The sequence below is a fragment of the Erinaceus europaeus genome, chromosome 12, assembly GCF_950295315.1.
Source record: "Erinaceus europaeus chromosome 12, mEriEur2.1, whole genome shotgun sequence".
NCBI lineage: Eukaryota > Metazoa > Chordata > Mammalia > Eulipotyphla > Erinaceidae > Erinaceus > Erinaceus europaeus.
In genome coordinates this window covers 101,064,605-101,086,129 of record NC_080173.1, presented here as the reverse complement: position 1 = coordinate 101,086,129, position 21,525 = coordinate 101,064,605, and the positions used below count along the sequence as shown (strand labels likewise).

Here is a 21,525-nt window from a genome sequence, read left to right as displayed (position 1 = left end):
TTGTGAGCCACTATCAAGTGCGTGCGCGCGCGCGCACGCACACACACACGTCCATGACTCCAACACAGTCAGTCCTTTCTTCATGGAAGTGGGGTGCTGGTGAGAAAGCCAGACTCCCAGGACACTCCGACAAGGCCACACACTGCACAGTGACGTGCTTGCTTCACTGTCACACTGCCCAGTCTTTGCTGAGAGTCAGGGAATTAAAGGACAACCCCCACGTGCTAGGACTCCCTCCAGCTCCCTCCTTCCTATAAGGACAGGCTCTGGGAACTTCTCAGAGACCCCCTTCTCCCCCAGGGACCATCTCCAAGATTCCCATAAAACAGACTTGCTGGGCAGCTGCCCCAGACACAGAGGACAGCCCTCGATTCACAGGGCACATTTCTGAGACCACAGGACGGGCTTGGGGACCAGAGATGGGGACCTTCCTAGACCTCCTTAGGAGACCACAGAACTGGGGGCCCGGCACATGTCACCAAGCGCAAGGATCCTGGCACACGTCACCAAGTGCAAGAACCCTGGCTCATGTCACCAAGCGCAAGGACCCTGGCTCACGTCACCAAGCGCAAGGACCCTGGCACACGTCACCAAGCGCAAGGATCCTGGCTCACGTCACCAAGCGCAAGGACCCTGGCTCACGTCACCAAGCGCAAGGACCCTGGCTCACATCACCAAGCGCAAGGACCCTGGCTCAAGGCCCCAGATGCCAGCCGCAGGGTGAAGCAGGGCTGCAGGTTTCTTTCCTTCTCTCCACTTCTCCCCACCTCTCAATTTCTGTCTCTATCCAAAAATAATTTTTTTAAAAGAAGTATTTCACAAAAAGCAAAACCAAAACCAAACCCCACAGAACTTCCAAGAAGACACCAGGCTCCGTATGTCATGTCCCCAGGGCCCCAAGGTGCCTCCTCACAGCCCAGGCAACCAAGACGCAGATCAGGCACCACAGCAGATCCGCACAGCTCTGGGGTATCACCCGGGTCTGGGGTATCACCCGGGTCTGGGAGTGGCCCGGCACCCCCGCTCTGGCTTTGGGGACCAGCACCCAGTCTGGGATCCCCCATCTAGTCCCTCAGATGGTCTGAGCCCACGGCTGCCCACCCCCACCGTTTCATTTTCGAATCCGCATCCCTGAGGCGAGACGGGGCGCACAGACCCTCAGGGAGGCACCGGGGGCGCCATCAACCTTCTCACACCTTCTCCCGGGCGTGTGTGGGGGCGCCTGGGCGCCCAGAGCTGCGAGGGCCCCTGTGTTCCCCAGCGCAGCCCCACCCTTCCCCGGTTTCGACCTGCGGGGTGCTGGCACCTAGGGCGAGGCCCCAGGACCTCCTCCCTGGGGACACGGCCATCCATGCGGGGACCCCCGGGGACACGACCACCCCAGCGGGGACCCCCAGGGACACGACCACCCCATGCGGGGACCCACGGGGGACTCGGCCACCCCATGCGGGGACCCCCGGGGACACGGCCACCCCATGCAGGGACCCCCGGGGGACTCGGCTACCCCATGCGGGGACCCCCGAGGACCACGGCCACCCCATGCGGGGACCCCCGGGGGACACGGCCACCCCATGCGGGGACCCCCGGGGGACTCGGCCACCCCATGCGGGGACCCCCGAGGACCACGGCCACCCCATGCGGGGACCCCCGGGGGACACGGCCACCCCATGCGGGGACCCCCGGGGGACACGGCCACCGCATGCGGGGACCCCGGGGGACTCGGCCATCCCATGCGGGGACCCCGGGGGACTCGGCCATCCCATGCGGGGACCCCCGGGGAACACGGCCACCCCATGCGGGGACCCCGGGGACTCGGCCACCCCATGCGGGGACCCCCGGCGACACGGCCATCCCATGCGGGGACCCCCGGGGGACACGGCCACCCCATGCGGGGCCCCCCGGGGGACTCGGCCACTCCATGCGGGGACCCCCGGGGACTCGGCCATCCCATGCAGGGACCTCCGGGGACACGGCCACCCCATGCGGGGACCCCGGGGACACGGCCACCCCGACGCGGGGACCCCCGGGGACAGGGCCACCCCGACGCGGGGAACCCCGGGGACAGGGCCACCCCGACGCGGGGACCCCCGGGGACACGGCCACCCCGACGCGGGGACCCCCGGGGACACGGCCACCCCGACGCGGGGACCCCCGGGGACACGACCACCCCATGCGGGGACCCCCGGGGACACGGCCACCCCATGCGGGGACCCCCGGGGACACGGCCACTCCATGCGGGGACCCCCGGGGACACGGCCACCCCATGCGGGGACCCCCGGGGACACGGCCACCCCATGCGGGGACCTCCGGGGACACGGCCACCCCGACGCGGGGACCCCCGGGGACACGGCCACCCCATGCGGGGACCCCCGGGGACACGGCCACCCCATGCGGGGACCCACAGCCGGCGGCCCCTGGTCCCGGCCGCACCAGGCCGCACCCGGCAGCACCCCCGCACCCGGCAGCACCCCGCCCCCGGCCCTCCCGCCGAGCTGCGCCCACTCACCGGCTTCGCGAGGCTGGAGCTGGGCACCCAGCAGCAGGACCCCCAGCAGCACGGCGGCGACCCTGCAGGCCGGGCGGGCCATGGTCGGGAGCCTAGGCCGCGGGCACTGCGAGTGTAGACCGGCTCCGAGTGTGGACGGGGCGCCCAGCCCGGCACCGACGGCACCGCCCCGCCCCGCCCCGCCCCTTCTCTGCCGGGCTGCAGGGCTCCTCCCTGTGCCCTGGGGCTCACCAGGCCCCCCTCCCCCTCCCCTGCCCTTCCTCTCCTGCACCCCTCCTCTCCCCTCCTCCACTCCTGCTCTTGTTCCTCCCCTTCCTCCCCTCCACTCCTGCTCCTCTTCCTCCTGCTCCTCTTCCTCCTGCTCCTCTTCCTCCTGCTCCTCTTCCTCCTGCTCCTCTTCCTCCCCCTCCCCTCTTTTTTCTCCCCTCCTCCTCCTTCTCCTCTTCCCCTCTTCCTTGTCCTCTTCCCCTCCTCCTGCTTTCCCTCCTCCCCCTCCCCCTGCTCTTCCTCCTCCTGATCCTGATCCTCCTCCCCTCCCCTGCTCCTCCTTCCCCTTCTCCTCCACCCCTTCACGCTTCACCCTCCAGCTTCCCTTCTGCTCCTCCTCCTCCCTTCCCCGGGGCACCGGGCCTGGCTCTCCCTGGCAGGCTGAGCCAGCAGGGCGGTGTGTCCCCAGGTACAGAGGTCACCTTGAGGGGAGCCGCCGCCTGCCCTGCTCAGCCAGGAGACCTCCCAAGCCTTCACTGCTCCTTCTTGGCTTGGGTTCCAGGCCAACCGGACTTCACAGCGGGTCTTTCCAGCAGCCTAGTCCCGGCTCTTGGTGGCGGTGTTTCTGCTTCTGGTAGCAGCCTCTGGTGTGACAGAGGAAATAGACAGCCTGCTCTCTGGCCAGAGACGTAGAGGAAGCACAAGGAAGGCTGCAGTCTAGGACGGTGCACGCGGCTGAATTCCTGAAGACTGAGCCACAGGGCTGGCGATACCCGGGGGAGAAACCTGGACAGGTTACGGTCCAGTGAGATGGCGTCTCCTGTGCAGCTGAGTCCCCGTCAGAGCCAAATGGGGGTTCTGTGCCTGGGGCATGAGAGGAAAAGGCAGATTTTGTTGCCACACTCTAACGGAGACGGAAGGGAAGTGACACTCAAACCAGCCTCCTGTCTGAAGTGAGGCAGCCGCTGGTAGATCACAGCCTCTTGGATCTCTCTGTCTCTCTCTCTAATATTTATTGACTTATTTTGGTTAGAGACAGAGCGAAGTTGAGAGGGGAGGGGAAGAAAGAGAGGGAGAGGGGCTGGGTGGTGGGGCACCTGGCTAAGCACACGTGTTACAGTGCACAGGGACCTGGTTTCAAGCCCCCGGTCCCCACCTGCAGGGGAGAAGCTTCATGAGCAGTGAAGCAGTGTTACAGGTGTCTCTCTATCTCTCTCCCTCTCTATCACCCCCTTACCTCTCAATTTCTGCCTGTCTCTATCTAATAAATAAATAAAAGATAATTAAAAAAATTTTTAAAAGAGAGAGAGAGACACCTGCAGCCCTGCTTCACTGCTCATGAAGCTTGTCCCCTGCAGGTGGGGACCGGGGGCTTGAACTTGTGTCCTAGTGCTGTTTAGCATGTGTTCTCTACTAGATGCACCAGCAGCAGCCTTATGGGTCAGTGGTGTGGGCTGCTTCTCCCCTCCACCCCCCCAGCTGCACGTCAGCTGTCCCAGCTTCGAGGCCCAGAGGGTTCTCCTTATATCCTGTAGACCACAACCCAGGTCCAGGATCAGAGGATCACAAAGAGAGGGAGTGAAAGGTCTCAGGATTCTCCACCAGCAGGCCAGGGTTCTACCCAGATGACTCCAGGTCCCGGGACCTCTGGCAGCCAGAGGCTGGGCCAAAATCTGGAAACCTGGGAAGACGTGCAGGAACCAGAGTGAAAAAAGAGCTGGAGCAGGGACCTCTTGGAGAAAGCTGTTTGGTGAGTGTTAGATTCCTGGAACTGTTCTCCTGTCTTCCTGAATAGGTGGCTGCCGCCTCACTGTCACCCAGGCAGAAGTCTGGAGTGCTTTCTGGAGTCTGAACTGAATTGTGTTAGGCATGGCCGAAGGTTTGGAGTCATTCTGGGAACCAGGTAGATAAAGGAAGCGTATGCACTCTAAAGGCTGAGCTCTTGAGCCCCCCTGGCCCAATGCATCTTCTAGAATGTGACAGAGACTGGAAGAATCTGCTTCTGGGACCTCTGACCACTCCAAGAGGAGAGGCATCACAGATGGTCTGTTTTTTAAATTTTATTTTGCCTCTAGGGTTATCGCTGGTACTCGGTGCCTCCTCTATGAATCCACTGCTCCTGGAGGCTGTGTTTTTTTTTTTCCATTTTGTTGTTGTTATTATTGTATGTTGTTGTTATTGCTGTTGTTGTTGTTGGACAGGACAGAGAGAAATGGAGAGAGGCGAGGAAGTCAGAGAGGGAGAGAGAAAGACAGACACCTGCAGACCGGCATCATCGCCATGTACACTTAGCCTGCTGTGCCACTGGCCAGCCCCCATATATGGTCTGTTTATCACCATGTGTTGGCTAACTAGATCCCTGCCTTGTGGATCCCAGTGGATAAACCCCACCATTCCAGCTTTGTAAGACCTTGATTTGAACAGGATCAGCTAGGGTCTTCATAAATCAGAGGTTCACATCATCCAGTCAAAATCAGCCAGTAGCCAAACTGAAAAGCAACTTTGAAGGAAAGGACTGTGTAGAGAAGAGAAGGCGAAACTAAGCAAAGCAAAGTGAAAATGCTGGATTCTCGAGAGAGCAGGCAACCGTATGTCAATGGAGCATAAATGAGATGCAAAAACAAAGAATATTCAGGGGACCAGAAAAAAGTAATTGGACAAAATTTTAAACGATAGCAAATATATAAAAAAAAAAAATCAAAAGTTTGGAATATCTCCCAGAAAGGAAAACAAAAATACGAAGAGATTAAAAGACGGGCGAAAACTAAGAAAATTGTTCACTTCAAAGATCTAATGTCTGAATAAAACATAAAAGCCTCACAAAGTAACAGTGCAATTCAAGAAATTCCCCAGGCTTACTTGACATGAATTTCTTGATGTTAAGTGTTATGAATTGTTGGGCACAAAAGAGAAAATGGGCTTGTATTAAGGCAGATGATGATGAAATTTCAGGAGCTTGAACAGAAAGAACATTTTATAGCTTTCAGAGGCAAGACATGGGCCTCATGGAGAGAAACAAAACAAAAATCAAAATGACTCTGTGTGTCTCAGTAGGAACACTGGAAGCTGCAAGACAAGAAAGCTATACCACCCAGCCCCTGAGGAAAATCACTTCCAATTTAGAATTCGATACCCGGCCAATCTACCAGCTATGTGTGAAATAGAAGAGTCCTCCTAGATGCCCAAGATGTCCTGTAGAATCTTTTTCATTTTATTTATTCATTTATTTATTTTGGATAGAGGTAGAACGATACGGAGAGGGGAGATAGAGAGGAAGAGAAAGAGAGAGAGGGAGAGAGAGAGACCTGCAGCCCCGCTTCACCACTTTGAAGCTTTCCCCTTGCAGGCAGGTACTGGGAGGCTTGACTGGGGTCTGTGTGCCCTGTAACATGTGTGCTTTACAGGATGCACCACTGTCTGGCATCTGCATCCAAGATCTTAAAAAGCAAAACAAACGGGGGGCCAGGCGGTGGCATACCTGGTTAAGCACTCACATAGCAATGCGTGAGGACCTGGGTTCAAGCCCCTGGTTCCCACATGCACGGGAGGGGGGTGAACACTTCACAAATGGTGAAGCAGGGCTGCAGGTATCTCATTGTCTCACTCCCTCTCAATTTCTCTCTCTCTCTCTCTCTCTCTCTCTCTCTAATAAATAAAAATAAAAAGCAAAACAGACAAAAGCAGTAATAAAACCCCCAAGCAGCAAACCCCCATATCTGGCTGGCTGCTCAGCCGGGCATTGGATGATGAGCTCCATTTAAACAGGAAATGCATGGAGCACAGAGGGGTGGCTGCTGGGGGTGGGGGCTGCACTGAGTCATCTAAAGCAAAAGGGTAGAGTTATAAACAGAAAACAGGTTGCAGGGGGTGGGGGTGGCGGCACACCCGGTTATGAGCATGCTTGCCAGGACCGGCACAAGGATCTGAGTTCAAGCCCTGGCTCCCCACGTGCGGCGGGAGGGGGGGAGGTCACTTCACAGGCGGTGAAGCAGGTCTGCAGGTGTCTGTCTTTCTCTCCCCGACTCTGCCTCCTCCTCCTCTCTCAGTTTCTCTCTGTCCTACCCAGTAAAATGGAAAAAGTGGCTTCCAGGAGCCGTGGACTCGTAGTGCTGGTACTGAGTCCCAGCAATAACCCCGGAGAAAAAAAAAGAAAAGAAATGGGCGGGGCAAACAGACCCGGAACTGGAGTTGGCGTGTCGCACCCAAGTAAGACTCTGGGGCGGGCGGGTGGCTGGGGAGAGCACAGCTCCAAGAAGGATTCAGAGGACCTGGTGGGGGTTGTATTGTTATATGGGAAACTGGGGAATGTTATGCATGTGCAAACTATTGTATTTACTGTTGAATGTAAAACATTTATTCCCCAATAAAGAAATTTAAAAAAAAAGATCTTGGCCATATGCATATAAAAATTATTGCATAAAAAAGAATATTGTTTATCTAAGATGAAGAAAGAAATCACACATTTGAAAAATTGAAAATATCATGTACTTTACAAAATCCAGAAAAATAACTATATATATGTATTTTTTTTTTTGCCTCCAGGTTTATTGCTAGGGCTCAGTGCCAGAATTATGAATCCACTGCTCCTGGCAACCTTTCTCCTTTCTTTTTTTCTTTTTCTTTTTTCATTCAACAGCACAGGGAGAAATTGAGAAGACAGGGGAGACAGAAGGGGAAGAGGCAGAGAGACACTGCAGACCTGCTTGGCCACATGAAGCATTCCCCCTACAGGTGGGGTGTGGGGGATTCAAACCCAGGTCCTTGTGCTTGGTGATACGTGTGCCAACCGGGTGCACTACTTGCTGTCTTCACTGTGAACTGCCTGGCACAGTGCTATGTGAGGTGTTTCCTCAGGTCATTTTGCTTCATGGATGCTGTGCGTTTCCTTGAGGCTGGCCAGACTCCACTGTGACCGGACAGTTGAGAGAAGAGAAGAAGCCTTCTTGCTTTGGGGCTGTGCTATGTGAATGCACACAGCAGCACTCAGCACTCACATGGCCACTGTGCTCTGCAAACACAGGGGTCCTCAGAAACTGCGTGCGTGTGTGAGAGAGTATGTGTTTGTGGCTCCCCCTGGATGTGGAGCACAGGACAGCATGGCCATTGAGCACTGTACATCACATTAGCCATCTTTTTTGCTGTGTTTGCTAAGGCAGGATGAGAACTACTGACTTCTGTCTATAACGCTGGCTTCAGTAAGTGGGTTTCGTTTGACTGACCGTGGGCTCTGTCCGTGGCAAACCTGATCCTTGCTCTTGACATCGGGTGCTAGAGGGGATGGTCTCAGGATGTGGACTTGCTGCTGGCCTTGCTCCTTGGTGGGAGCAGTTGCTCTGGAAGCCGCTACTGTGCTGTGAAGACAAGGAATGACTTGACTGCACACAGAAGTGGTCCTGAACTATGTCTGTCTGTCTCAGTAACTCCAAGCCAACATGATCAACTCAGATCCCAAACTGCCACCCCCCCCCCACACACACACACACTGACATTTGGTTCCGTTAGAGGGAGAGTGTGATGGCAGAGATGCTTGTATTATGGGCGGGGGCGGGGGACACACACTCAGCTCTGACATCAGTTGGTGCCAAGGTTTAAACCTGCAGCCCCTGGGGCTTCAGACAAGCAACCCTGTGCTTTAACAGGGCAGGCAGCTTCCCTGACTGGGAATTGGGATTGGGGGAACTGTTTTTCCTCCCATTTGAAAGAAGCACCTTTGGAAGTGATGCATATATATATTACACTCCTTTGAGCCTGGTGTCAGGAGTCTGGGGTGGTGAGGGAGGGAGGGAGGGAGGGAGGAGGCATCAGGCCTGACATGTACAGAGCCCGCAGACATCCCTATTCCCAGGGGGGCACTTGTCCTGGGGAGGGCAGGGCCTGCACAGTGCTGTCTGAGCTGTCTTAGCTTCATGGCATATTTGCCTCAGGACCGAGAAGTTCAAACAAAATGTAGCCTGAAGGGAAGGGAGACGAGTTTCTTGGCCCAGAGTACGGGACCAGGCCAAGCTGTGAAATGCTGCAAGGTCTAGGGTGGGGGTGGGGTGGGGGTGGGGTGACGGTGGGGTGGCGGTGGGGGTGTCCCTCTAGCTTTCTTTTTTTTTTGCCTCCTGGGTTACTGCTGGGGCTTGGTGCCGGCACTACAAATCCACTGATTCTGGTGGCCAATTTTCCCATTTTATTGGGCAGGACAGAGAGAAATTGAGAGAGAAGGGGCAGATAAGAGAGGGAGAAAGACAGCTGCAGACCTGCCTCACCGCTTGTGAAGCGACCCCCCTGCTAATTGGGACTAGAACTCAGATCTTTGCGCTTAGTATTTTGTGCACTTAACCGGGCACGCCACAGCCCAGCTGGTGGGGGCCATCTTGGGTTCCCAGCAGGAAGCAGTGCGGTCAGGTGGAGTTACTGTCCTTACTTTTGCTGATAGGGGCCTCAGGTAATGATAGCAAGTGACTGACTATGCATACTCTCTACCAGACACCTGTGCTCCCGGAGGCTCCTGAGCAACGCACTGCTAAGTGAGCTGCGACCAGGGCTCCCCCCGCCGTGGAATGCTGACCAGGCCTGGACCAGTCTGGATTCTGTCCTGAGAGGATGAAACTCTTGTTTTTAAAGCTTCTGTGATCTAGGCCTTCCACTCCGCCGTAACTGAACCCCAGCCTAGCACAAGCACAGACTTCTCTCTGGCTGTGGATTGTTTAGGAGAAAGCAGACCTGGTGATTGTGCGTGAAGGAGCGTGACCTAAGTGTGGAGGTGGAGGTGAGGCGTCTTGGCCACTGTGAATATGGACTCTGAGGGCAGGGCCCTGGATTCAAGTTCAGGCCCTGCAGCCCACTGACTTGTGCCTGTCCTTCCGTCAGCGTGTGCCTCCACGTCCTCGTTCATAACTGGACAAGGGAAAGGACAGCCTTTCTAGGGTGCTGCAAACCTCAACGAGATGACACACTAATGTCTTCAGCACGGCGACTGGGGCACTGTGAACGCACAGGCAAGCTGAGTAAAGAGGCCTTTGCTGTGGAGGCGGGGTGGCGCGCACGGGAAGCCTGGGCTTGGAGACCAGGGGCGCTGAGGCAAGACTTCTGGAAAGCGATGTCTGAGACAGATGCTTGTTTGTTTGTTACCACCAGGGTTATCTTTGGGGCTTAGCACCTGCATGACTGCACTGTTCCCAGCAGATTTTATTTTGGATAGAGAAGAGAAACAGGGAGAAGGAGAGATGCCCGTAGCACTGTTTCACTGCTCCGGAAGCTTCCTGCCTGCAGGCGGGACCAGAGACTTGAGCCCAGGTCCTTGTAGCTGTCCGTGTGTGTGCTCTTTGGGGTAAGCCACCACCTGGCCCCCGTATCTGAGCTCATTCAAGCATGAAAGGGTCAGCTCCCCAAAGCTTGACTCTTTCGGTGTTCCTGGTGCTGGAAACAGCGCCTGGTACCCAGTCAGGGCCCAGCCATCAGTAGACGGTGAATTGACCCATCAAGTCAGTGTAGCACGAGCTCCCCAAGAGCTCCTGGGCCCCTGGGTGAATGCCCAGTTCATTAAAAACAGGTACACCGGGAGTCGGGTGGTAGCGCAGTGGGTTAAGCGCAGGTGGAGCAAAGCGTAAGGACCGGCGTAAGGATCCCGGTTCAAGCCCCCGGTTCAAGCCCCCGGCTCCCCACCTGCAGGGGAGTCGCTTCACAGGCGGTGAAGCAGGTCTGTAGGTGTCTGTCTTTCTCTCCTCCTCTCTGTCTTCCCCTCCTCTCTCCATTTTTCTCTGTCCTATCCAACAATGATAACTACAACAACAATAAAAAACCAACAAGGGAAAAGAAAGGAAATAAATACTAAAACAAACAAACAAACAACAACAAAAAAACAGGTACACCCTGGCATGCCCTCCTGTCCCCAGCTTCCAGAATAAGGTCATTGTGGTGCACACCAGGTGTCTGGCAGCACCACTGGCTTTGTGAAGCTGGGGGTTTGCCTTTGTCTGGCCTGAACTAGGATGGGAGAAACATCTGGCAGCATCTGGCAGCTCCTGCTCTTCCAGGCTAGTCAGTGAGTTAACAAAGGAAATTCTTTCAGCACACACAGTCCCTGCAGTCACTGCAGATGCCAATGGCTGTTGGGGGGAGAAAAACCACCCTGCCACAAGTCCTGGCAGAGGCCCCTTTGTGAACCTTGAATGAGAGGAGCTAGCTGTGGGCAGGGGTGAGATGCAGCTCTGCCTCCCAGGAATGACTTGCTTTGCTTAGTCATTTTCCCGGGAAACTACCTTCTGGGGTGAGTAAGCACAGAGAATGCAGGCCGGGAAGGTGCTGTGCCTGCTATAACACACAAGCTGTAAGTCATGTACAAAGCCCAGGGTTCAAGCCCCAGGTCCTCGTGGCAGGGGAAGCTTCACAAGCGGTGAAGCAATGTTGTGGGTGTCTCTCTCTCTCTCTCTCTCCCCTACCCTATCAATTTCTCTCTGTCTACCCAATACATACATAAATAAATAAAAAAAAATTTTTTTAAAACCAAGGAGAATCCTCAGGGAGCAATTCACTGGAGTTGGGGGCTGAGTGAACTCAGGAGCTGTAAGTCAGGAAGTCCCCAGCAGATGCCAAAGTTTCTTGAAGCCAGGGACCCACACTCCACCTCCACAAATCATACCTCCTTAGGAGTCCAGCTGACAGTGTCGGGGGTGGGGGGGGTGGGGCGAGAAAGACAGGCAATGTGGAGCCAGCCCCACTCCACTCCTTCCCTGAACTCACACCAGCCACCACTGCCTGCAGGGTGAAGAGAGCCAGCCTCTCCCTACCTTTTTGGGAGCCCCACCTCAGATATGACACATCCCAACCAGGCCCCTGCCTGCCTGCCAGCCTTGCTGCTTCACTCTGCATTTTCCTGTGCTGTTTGGGAGGGAAAAAAACATCTTCGTCATGCTTCCAGGGCTCCTCTTCCTGGAGAGGGGGGGGGGGGGGCGGGGGCGGGGGGGAGGGGAAGGGGAGCGAGAGGGGGGGAGGGGTGGGGGAGAGGGAGAGAGAGAGGGAGGGGGAGGGAGAGGAAGGGGGAGAGGGAGGGAGTGCTCTAATCTTCCTGCTGGCAGCCATGGGGCTTATCTGTGGATGCTGGATGGAGTGACTAAGAGGGAACACACGCGGCCTTCAGCACAGAATCCCACAATCTCTGTTTCCTATTTATTTATTTATTACTGGATAGAGACAGAGAAATTGAGAGGAGAAGGGAGATAGGAAGGGAGAGAGGCAGAGAGACACCTGCAGCTCTGCTTCACCACTTGTGAAGCTTTCTTTCTTGCAGGTGGGGACCAGGAGCTTGAACCCGGGTCCTTGCGCACTGTTCTTCTTCTAGCGTTTGCCCTTCTTCCGTAGCCAGTCAACAGCGTCAGCTTGAAAGCTGTCAGGAGCTGCTTGTTGCTGGCTTTGAAAGTGACTGGGATCCATGTGGATTCAGTCGGCTAGGAAGGAATATCAGTTTCCCCAATGAATGGGGACTCACGGGTTGCACCACGGGAAGGTCGACCCAATGCAACCCTGTAATGTGAGCGCTCAGTCAGGTGCACCACCATCTGGCCCCAGTCTGCTTCCTCAAGCACTCTGGTCCCTGCTTGGCTCAGTTTTTTTCTATACAAACTAACAGTAACGGCACTAGTAGAGGCTCAGAATAGCCCACCTCACAGGAGCTTTCTGCTGACAGAGAGCTGGGGGCAGGGTGAGAAGCCCGAAGCCGCATGCCCTCCGCCGGGTGGTCAGGATGGTCAGAGATGAGCCCCACTGACAGTCTGTGCCTCTGGTTAGATCTGGCGGAGAGTTCAGGTTCCCTCCCGTCAGACACCCTCTCCCCACCCCAAAGAGCCAACCAGATGGCCAGGCATGGTAATGTCCTGCTTTGAGCTCGTGGGAGAAGCCTGCAGTCCTCTGGATGGGAGTCCCTGGGCCCAGCCCTGCTGGGGAGAGGGGCAGTCATGCCCCTGCGCATTAGAGGAGAGCCTGGACTCTCAGCCCCCTGCAGGGGCGGCTTCCCCACCCTCAACTCCGTCTTTCTTTCTGTCTCCTGCTTGTTCCCTTTCTCTCCTTTCAGTTCCTTTGCAAAGTCTTCTTTCTCAAGTCTTTCTTTCAATGTGTGTTTAGTCTTTTTGCCCCCCCTCCATTTTATTGGATAGGATAGAGAGAAACTGAGAGAGGAGGGGGAGATAGAGAGGGATAAAGACACCTGCAGACCTGCTTTGCCACTTGTGAAGCGCCCATCCTGCAGGTGGGAAGCGGGGGCTCGAATCTGGATCCTTGCATGGGTCCTTGCACTTAGTACTGTGTGCATTTAATTAGTTGCGCCACTGCCTGCTCCCCCCCTTGTGTCTTCAGATGCAAACATTCCCGGGCAGGGGGAGTACTGAGCAGCAAAATACAGGCCTTACATGCATCAGGTCCCAGGTCCCAGGTCTAATCCCCGGCACGGCATACACCAGAACCAAGCAATACTCTTGGTCTCTCTCATAAAAACAAACACTAAAACCCATTTTCAAATGTATTCCCAGGGGCCCCAGGAACTGACTCACCTGATAGAGTGCACTTCTTATCAAAAGCAAGGATCCCCCTCCGCTGGAGCTTCTGCCACTAGGACCTACATAGGGAAGCCCGGCTGTGCTATAGTTCCTCCTCTCTCTGCCTCTCCCTCTCCCTCTTTGTCTCTTTGTCTCTTCTGTCTCTCATTCTCTACCTACAAAGAAAGAAAGAAAGCCCCCTGGGAGCAGTGGAATCAAGCAGACACAGAGCCCCAGTGATAGCCCTGCTGGATACGCAGTGATGGAAGTCTCCAGGTTTTGGGCTCTGTGCCTCTTACCTCCTCACTCCCTGAAGCACTTTGTTCCGCATTGACTCGACAGCATGTCCCTTTCCTGGGTGCGATGAACCATGTATGTGGAGACAAACAAACAAATACCTCATTCCTTTTCCATTCTTATAAATGTGTAGCTTATAGGAGCATATTCAAAGCTCTGACAAGTCCTACAACAAGGACATCTTTTTTTAAAAACTAAAAAAATTTTTTTTCTTTTGTTGCCCTTGTTGTTTACTGTCTCCCAAACACATTCCACCTTGACACGATTTACCTGTGTTACTGATCCAGTGACCCTCAATTTCAGTGCCTCTTATAGATGATTATAGAAGAAAGTGGGTTTTGCTCTTGTTTTGTTTTTCCTTAGAGGGACTGATTAATGATGATGATTACCATGGTAACATTTGTGATGTGAAGGAATACAGTTAAAATATTTTATTTATTTGAGAGATGCCGGGCTAGCTTCACGGGTGAGAGATGACCAGGGACTCATGGCTGAGTGGTACGCAGTTCAGTCTTTATTCATGTGGAACACAGCGCAATCTAAGCTCTCTCTAATCACAATCCTGTCCTTATATATCCTGAGGCAGAAGAGTCAGGTCCGAAGAGGATGTGCGTACGATAGGGGGTGGGGAGAAGGAAAAAGCGTGCAAAACAGTGAGGATTAAACCAATGTCCTGGAGGCAGGGTGGTGCTTAGTTAACAGTGGTTATATAAACAGACAGCAGTGTTAAGAAGGGGGGATTAAACCAATGAAACAGAAGGGGTGTTAGAAGCAGAATTTAGAAGCATACCAACAGAGAGAGATTGAGAGAGAGAGATACAACCAGAGCATGACTCTGGCACACGTGATGCCAAGGATTGAACTGAGGACCTTGTGCTTTTAAATTCAGTGCTGATGCTGAAAACAACAACAGAGACCTATGGGATGACTTCAAAAGAAACAACATAGGTATTATTGGCTTACCAGAGGAAGAAAGAGAGGGAGAGGAAGAAAGCATTCTTCAGGCCATAATAGCTGAAAACTTCTCTAGTCTAGACAACATCAAAGACATAAAGATTCAAGAAGCCCAGAGGGTCCCAAACAGAATTAACCGAGACTTAAAGACACCAAGACACACCATATTTAGAATGGAAAGGAATAAGGCTAAAGAAAGGATCCTGAAGGCTGCAAGAGAAAAACAAAGAGTCACCTACAGAAAATCCCATAAGATTAGCAGCAGACTTTTCCACACAAACACTACAGGCCAGAAGAGAATGGCAAGATATCTATCGAGTGCTCAATGAGAAAGGTTTTCAACCAAGAATACTATATCCTGCTAGACTGTCATTCAGACTAGATGGAGGCATCAAAATCTTCTCAGACAAGCAACAGTTGAAGGAATCAACTATCACCAAGCCTGCCCTGAAAGAAGTTCTGAAAGGTCTTCTATAAACAGTCAGATCATTATAAATAGGACATATATCAGAACACTGTAAAACTCTACAAGAATGGCATTAAAATATCTTCAATCTTTGATATCAATAAATGTCAATGGCCTGAATTCACCTGTTAAAAGACACAGAGTAGGAAGATGGATCAGAAAATACAACCCAACAATATGTTGTCTACAGGAAACCCACCTAACTCAACAAGACAAACACAAGCTTAAAGTGAAAGGATGGAAAACTATCATACAAGCCAATGGCCCACAAAAAAGGGCAGGATCATCTATTCTCATATCTGACACGACAGACTTTAAAGTAGATAAGATTTAAAAAGATAGGAATGAACACTACATCAAACGTCTACTGAAAGAGCTACAGCAATATATTAACAGCAACACAATCATAGTAGGGGACTTCAACACTTCACTCTCTCAACTTGACAGATCATCCAGGCAGAAAATCAATAAAGACATAAGGGAGCTAAATAGAGAGATAGATAAACTAGAACTATTGGACATTTTCAGAGTCATTCATCCCAAGAAACTGGAATACACATTTTACTCAAATTCTCATGGGTCATTCTCAAGGATAGACCGTATGTTAGGCCACAAAGACGGCATCAGCAAATTCAAGAGCATTGAAATTATCCCAAGCATCTTCTCAGACCACAATGGAATTAAACTAACACTTAACAATCAACAAAAGATTAGTAACAGTCCCAAAATGTGGAAGCTCAACAGTACACTTCTTAACAACTTCTGGGTCAAAGAGGAAATCAAGGAAGAAATCAAAATGTTTTGAGAGTTCAATGAAAATGAAGACATGAACTATCAAAATATTTGGGACACAGCTAAGGCAGTACTGAGAGGGAAGTTCATAGCTATACAAGCACACATTAGGAAACAAGAAAAAGCACAAATAAACAGCCTGATTGCACATCTTAAAGACCTAGAAGAAGAAGAACAAAGGAACCCTAAAGCAACCAGAAGGACAGAAATCACTAAAGTTAGGGCAGAAATAAATAACATTGAGAATAAGAAAACCATACAAAAGATCAACAAAAGTAAATGTTGGTTCTTCGAAAGAGTGAACAAAATTGACAAACCTTTAGCCAGACTCACACACACACACAAAAAAAAGGGAGAAGACCCAAATAAATCGGATAGTAAACGAAAGAGGAGATATCACAACAGACACCACAGAAATTCAGGATATCATGCGAAGCTTCTATGAACAACTATATGCCACCAAGCTAGAGAATCTGGAAGAAATGGACGATTTCCTAGATACCTACCAAATTCCAAAACTAAGTAAAGAGGAAGTGGATAACATGAACAGGCCCATCACAGCTAATGAAATTGAAAGTTATCAAAAATATTCCCAAAAATAAAAGTCCTGAACCAGATGGTTTTACAAATGAATTCTACAAAACCTTCAAAGAAGAACTAATACCTCTACTTTTAAAAGTCTTCCAGAAGATTGAAGACACTGGAATACTCCTTGCCAGCTTCTATGAAGCCAACATCACCCTGATACCAAAAGCAGGCAGGGACACAACCAAAAAAGAAAACTACAGACCAATATCTCTGATGAACATAGATGCGAAAATATTGAACAAAATTCTAGCCAACCGGATACAGCAGTATATCAAAAAGATTGTTCAGCATGACCAAGTGGGGTTTATCCCAGGCATGAAAGGTTGGTTTAATATACATAAATTAATCAATGTGATCCACCACATCAACAAAAGCAAGACCAAAAACCACATGGTCATATCAATAGATGCAGAGAAAGCCTTTGACAAAATCCAACATCCCTTTATGATCCAAACACTACAAAAAATGGGAATAGATGGAAAATTCCTGAAGATAGTGGAGTCTATATATAACAGACCTACAGCCAACATCATACTCAATGGTGAAAAACTGGATCAGATCAGGTACTAGACAGGTACCACTCAGATCAGGTACTAGACAGGGCTGCCCACTATCACCATTACTGTTCAACATGGTGTTGGAAGTTCTTGCCATAGCAATCAGGCAGGAGCACGGAATTCAAGGGATACAGATTGGAAGAGAAGAAGTCAAACTCTCCCTATTTGCAGATGACATGATAGTATACACAGAAAAACCTAAGGAATCCAGCAAGAAGCTTTTGGAAATCATCAGGAAATACAGTAAGGTGTCAGGCTACAAAATTAACATTCAAAAGTCCTTGGCATTCATCCATGCAAACACTAAGCCAGAAGAAATTGAAATCCAGAAATCAATTCCTTCTACTACAGCAACAAAAACAATAAAATATCTAGGAGTAAACCTAACCAAAGAAGTGAAAGACTTGTATACTGAAAATTATGAGTCACTACTGAAGGAACTTGAAAAAGACATAAAGAAGTGGAAAGATATTCCATGTTCATGGGTTGGTAGAATTAACATCATCAAAACGAATATACTACCCAGAGCCATCTACAAATTTAATGCTATCCCCATCAAGTTCTCAAGCACATTTTTTAGGAGAATAGAACAAATGCTACAAATGTTTATCTGGAACCAGAAAAGACCTAGAATTGCCAAAACAATCTTGAGAAAAAAGAACAGAATTGGAGGCATCACACTCCCAGATCTCAAACTGTATTCTAGGGCCATTGTCATCAAAACTGCTTGGTACTGGAACATGAATAGACACAGTGACCAGTGGAATAGAATTGAGAGCCCAGAAGTGAGCCCCCACTCCTATGGACATCTAATCTTTGACGAAGGGGCTCAGACTATTCAATGGGGAAAGCAGAGTCTCTTCAACAAATGGTGTTGGAAACAATGGGTTGAAACATGCAGAAGAATGAAACTGAACCTCTGTATTTCACCAGATACAAAAGTAAATTCCAAGTGGATCAAGGACTTGGATGTTAGACCACAAACTATCAGATACTTAGAAGAAAATATTGGCAGAACTCTTTTCCGCATAAATTTCAAAGACATCTTCAATGAAATGAATCCAGTTACAAAGAAGACTAAGGCAAGTATAAACCTATGGGACTACATCAAATTAAAAAGCTTCTTCACAGCAAAATAAACCACTACCCAGACCAAGAGACCCCTCACAGAATGGGAGAAAATCTTTACATGCCATATATCAGACCAGAGTTTAATAACCAACATATGTAAAGAGCTTGCCAAACTCAACAACAAGACAACAAATAACCCCATCCAAAAATGGGGGGAGGACATGGACAGAATATTCACCACAGAAGAGATCCAAAAGGCCAAGAAACACATGAAAAAATGCTCCAAGTCTCTGATTGTCAGAGAAATGCAAATCAAGACAACAATGTGATACCGCTTCACTCCTGTGAGAATGTCACACATCAGAAAAGGGAACAGCAGCAAATGCTGGAGAGGGTGTGGGGTCAAAGGAACCCTCCTGCACTGCTGGTGGGAATGTCCATTGGTCCATCCTCTGTGGAGAACAGTCTGGAGAACTCTCAGAAGGCTAGAAATGGACCTACCCTATGATCCTGCCATTCCTCTCCTGGGGATATATCCTAAGGAACCCAACACATCCATCCAAAAAGATTTGTGTGCACATATGTTCTTGGCAGCACAATTTGTAATAGCCAAAACCTGGAAGCAACCCAGGTGTCCAACAACAGATGAGTGGCTGAGCAAGTTGTGGTCTATATACACAATGGAACACTACTCAGCTGTAAAAAATGGTGACTTCACTGTTTTCAACTGATCTTGGATGGACCTTGAAAAAATCATGTTGAGTGAAATAAGTCAGAAACAGAAGGATGAATATGGGATGATCTCACTCTCAGGCAGAAGTTGAAAAACAAGATCAGAAAAGAAAACAGAAGTAGAACCTGAAATGGAATTGGCATAGCTCACTAAAGTAAAAGACTCTGGAGTGGGGGTGGGTGGGAGAATACAGGTCCAAGAAGGATTCAGAGGACTTAATGGGGGTTGTATTGTTATATGGGAAACTGGGGAATGTTATGTATGTACAAACTATTGTACTTACTGTTGAATGTTAAACATTAATTCCCCAATAAAAAATAAATAAATAAGTTCGGTGCTTTTGCCACTGTGCCACTGCCCGGGCTGCAAACATCCAGTCTCTGTGGCACATCTGTAGGTGTCATTCGGAGCCTGTGATGAGGAGCAACTGCACCAGTGAGCCGATTGCCTGCCCTCCTCTCCCCACATGAACATCCCTTCTCCCTAGTGTTAGATCCTTGGCGGTCTAATAACAAGCTCAGAGTCTCAAAGTTGTTGACCCAGGCTGCCTCTGCATTGCACAGAGACCCTGACAGCCAGTCCTCTTTGTGATGAGGGAATGTGAGGGGTGGGCAGATTGCTGTAATCACTTTATTCTCACTAGCAAGTTCATGAGAAAATGAGATTGCGGGGACTGTCACATGACAATATGCATACTTTTTAGACCTTTCCAAATTCACTTCAACCCATTAAAAAGATGTGCTTTGTGGGCCATTACACACACACACACACACACACACACACACTCATACACCCCTAACAGCTCCTTTGAGCTGTAAGTCACATGCTGTAATGTCTGAGATGAATTTCTCGGACCCTCTGAAAGTATAAAACATATATTTTCACATCTTTGTGCCCCAGTCACCACCAAACCTCAGAACATCTTCATCGCTTTATGGGCTGCCATGGTCTTTCTCTCTTTCTCTCATGGTCTTTCTCTAGGGTTATTGTTTGAAATGTTAAAAATAATTTTTTTGCCTCCCTGTAGTTGCTGGGGCTTAGCTGTGATGCTCGAGGAAAATGGTTTACATATATCTCGAGTATCATCATATTATGTTAATTCATACTTGCAACAAAACAAATAAACCTCTAAAATTTACATAAAGTACAGGAAGGAGGGACTGGGTTGTGGTGCACCTGGTAGAGGGCACGTGTCAACTTGTGCAGGTAGAGGGCATGTGTCACTCTGTGCCAGGACCTAAGTTCAAGCCCCCAGCCCTCATTTGCAGGGGGGAAGCAGGGCTGCAGGTGTCTTTCTTTCTCCGTCCCTATCTCCCCTCCCCTCCCTCTCAATTTCTCTCTGCCCCATCAAAATGTTTATTGTTGTTTTCTTCCCTTCTCTTCTCTTCCTTTCTTTTTTTTTTTCTTTCTTTCTTTTTTTTTTTTTTTTACCAGTGCACTACTTAGCTCTGGCTTATGGTGGTGTGGGGGATTGAACCTGAGACTTTGGAGCCTCAGGCAGGAGAGTCTCTTTGCATAACCACTGTGCTCTCTACCCCCGCCCACTGCCCCATTGAATTGAAACATAAATATTAAAAAAATAAATGCTGATGGTGGATTTAAACGTTAAAGTGCCAGGGGCCAGGCAGTAGCACACCAGGTTAAGTGCACATGGTGCAAAACACAAGGCGTTAAGGATGCCGGTTAGAGCCCCTGGCTCCCCACCTGCAGGGGAGTCGCTTCACAGGTGGTGAAGCAGATCTGTGGGTATCTTTTTCTCTCTCTCTCTGTCTTGCCCTCCTCTCTCCATTTCTCTCTGTCCTATCCGACAATGACAATAATAACAGCAACAACAACAATGGAAAAAAGGGCCACAGGATCCTCAGCGATAACCCTGGAGGGAAAAAAATAAAGTAAAAGTGCCATTATGACTTATTAAGATGGAAGAGCCTGGCCAGAGCCTGCTTTAGCACACTGAGCAGGAAACTCAGGGTTCAATGAAAGGTGGAAAATGGGCGTCACACGTTTACAAAGATGCTACGGTTTTCAGGGGGGAGAAATACAGAAGCAGGATGAGCCCGGGGTGAGTGTGGGGGCTGTGGTCCTCTCTGTCTTGATTGCCATTCTGTACATTTTGTACTCAGCTTGCTTCTAAGACATAAGAAGAAGCTGTTTATTGGGGAGATGCTTCTAGCCCACTTCACCCTTAGCCGTGGTCTCATGGGCCAGGCCAGGAGAACAAACCTCCTACTGGCACTAGAACCAGAGCGAGGGCTGACGAGAGCTAATGAAAGAGCTGATTAAGCAGTAAGTGGGTCACAGGAACTCGCTGGGCCATTCAGGGGTCGAGGCAGAATGAAAGGAAAGGGATCAGTCAGTTTTGCTGGGGAAATGGCAACCCCTTCAGGCACCTGTGGAGAGGAGCTTGGGCCAGCAGTGGCTAGCCGGCCTGGAGCAGGGAAACAATGCAAAGCTGGGTTCTGGGGCCTGCAGAACCTGTCTTTCATGCAGAATCCGCCCGCCACCCCATGGCTGAGCTCTGCATTGCCCTTTGCTTCCCAAATTCTCTTCCTGGTTTTCTAGAAAGTGAGCAGAATGCCTCTTGTGTGTCCTCCACTGCCGGGCTAGTGTGGAGGTGCCTCTTCCCGGGCGCATACTCTCTGGGTTGGAGAGAACTTGACCGGAGCCAGCCTGGGCTGTTACTCACTGAGCAACAGGAGGGAGATGACTCATGAACAGACACGTGGTGGTGAGACTATGCAATACCTTTATTGATCAGCGAGCCAAGGCTTTTAAAAGGGCAGACCTGGAAGTGGCAAGTCAGAAACGGAAATGGCTAGGAAAGGGGTGGAGAAAGGCAA

The 21,525-nt window shown here is 50.7% G+C and overlaps 1 protein-coding gene across 1 annotated transcript in view; it reads right to left on the bottom strand.

Moving 5' to 3' along the window:
- CDCP1 (CUB domain containing protein 1) overlaps window positions 1-2,674 on the bottom strand; it is a 79,185-nt gene extending 76,511 nt beyond the window's left edge. Inside the window, exon 1 of the mRNA XM_060204853.1 lies at window positions 2,507-2,674. Coding sequence (XP_060060836.1) covers window positions 2,507-2,588 — 82 coding nt within the window. The 5' untranslated portion in view covers window positions 2,589-2,674. The remainder of the gene's footprint in view (window positions 1-2,506) is intronic.
- Window positions 2,675-21,525: the final 18,851 nt, after the last annotated feature.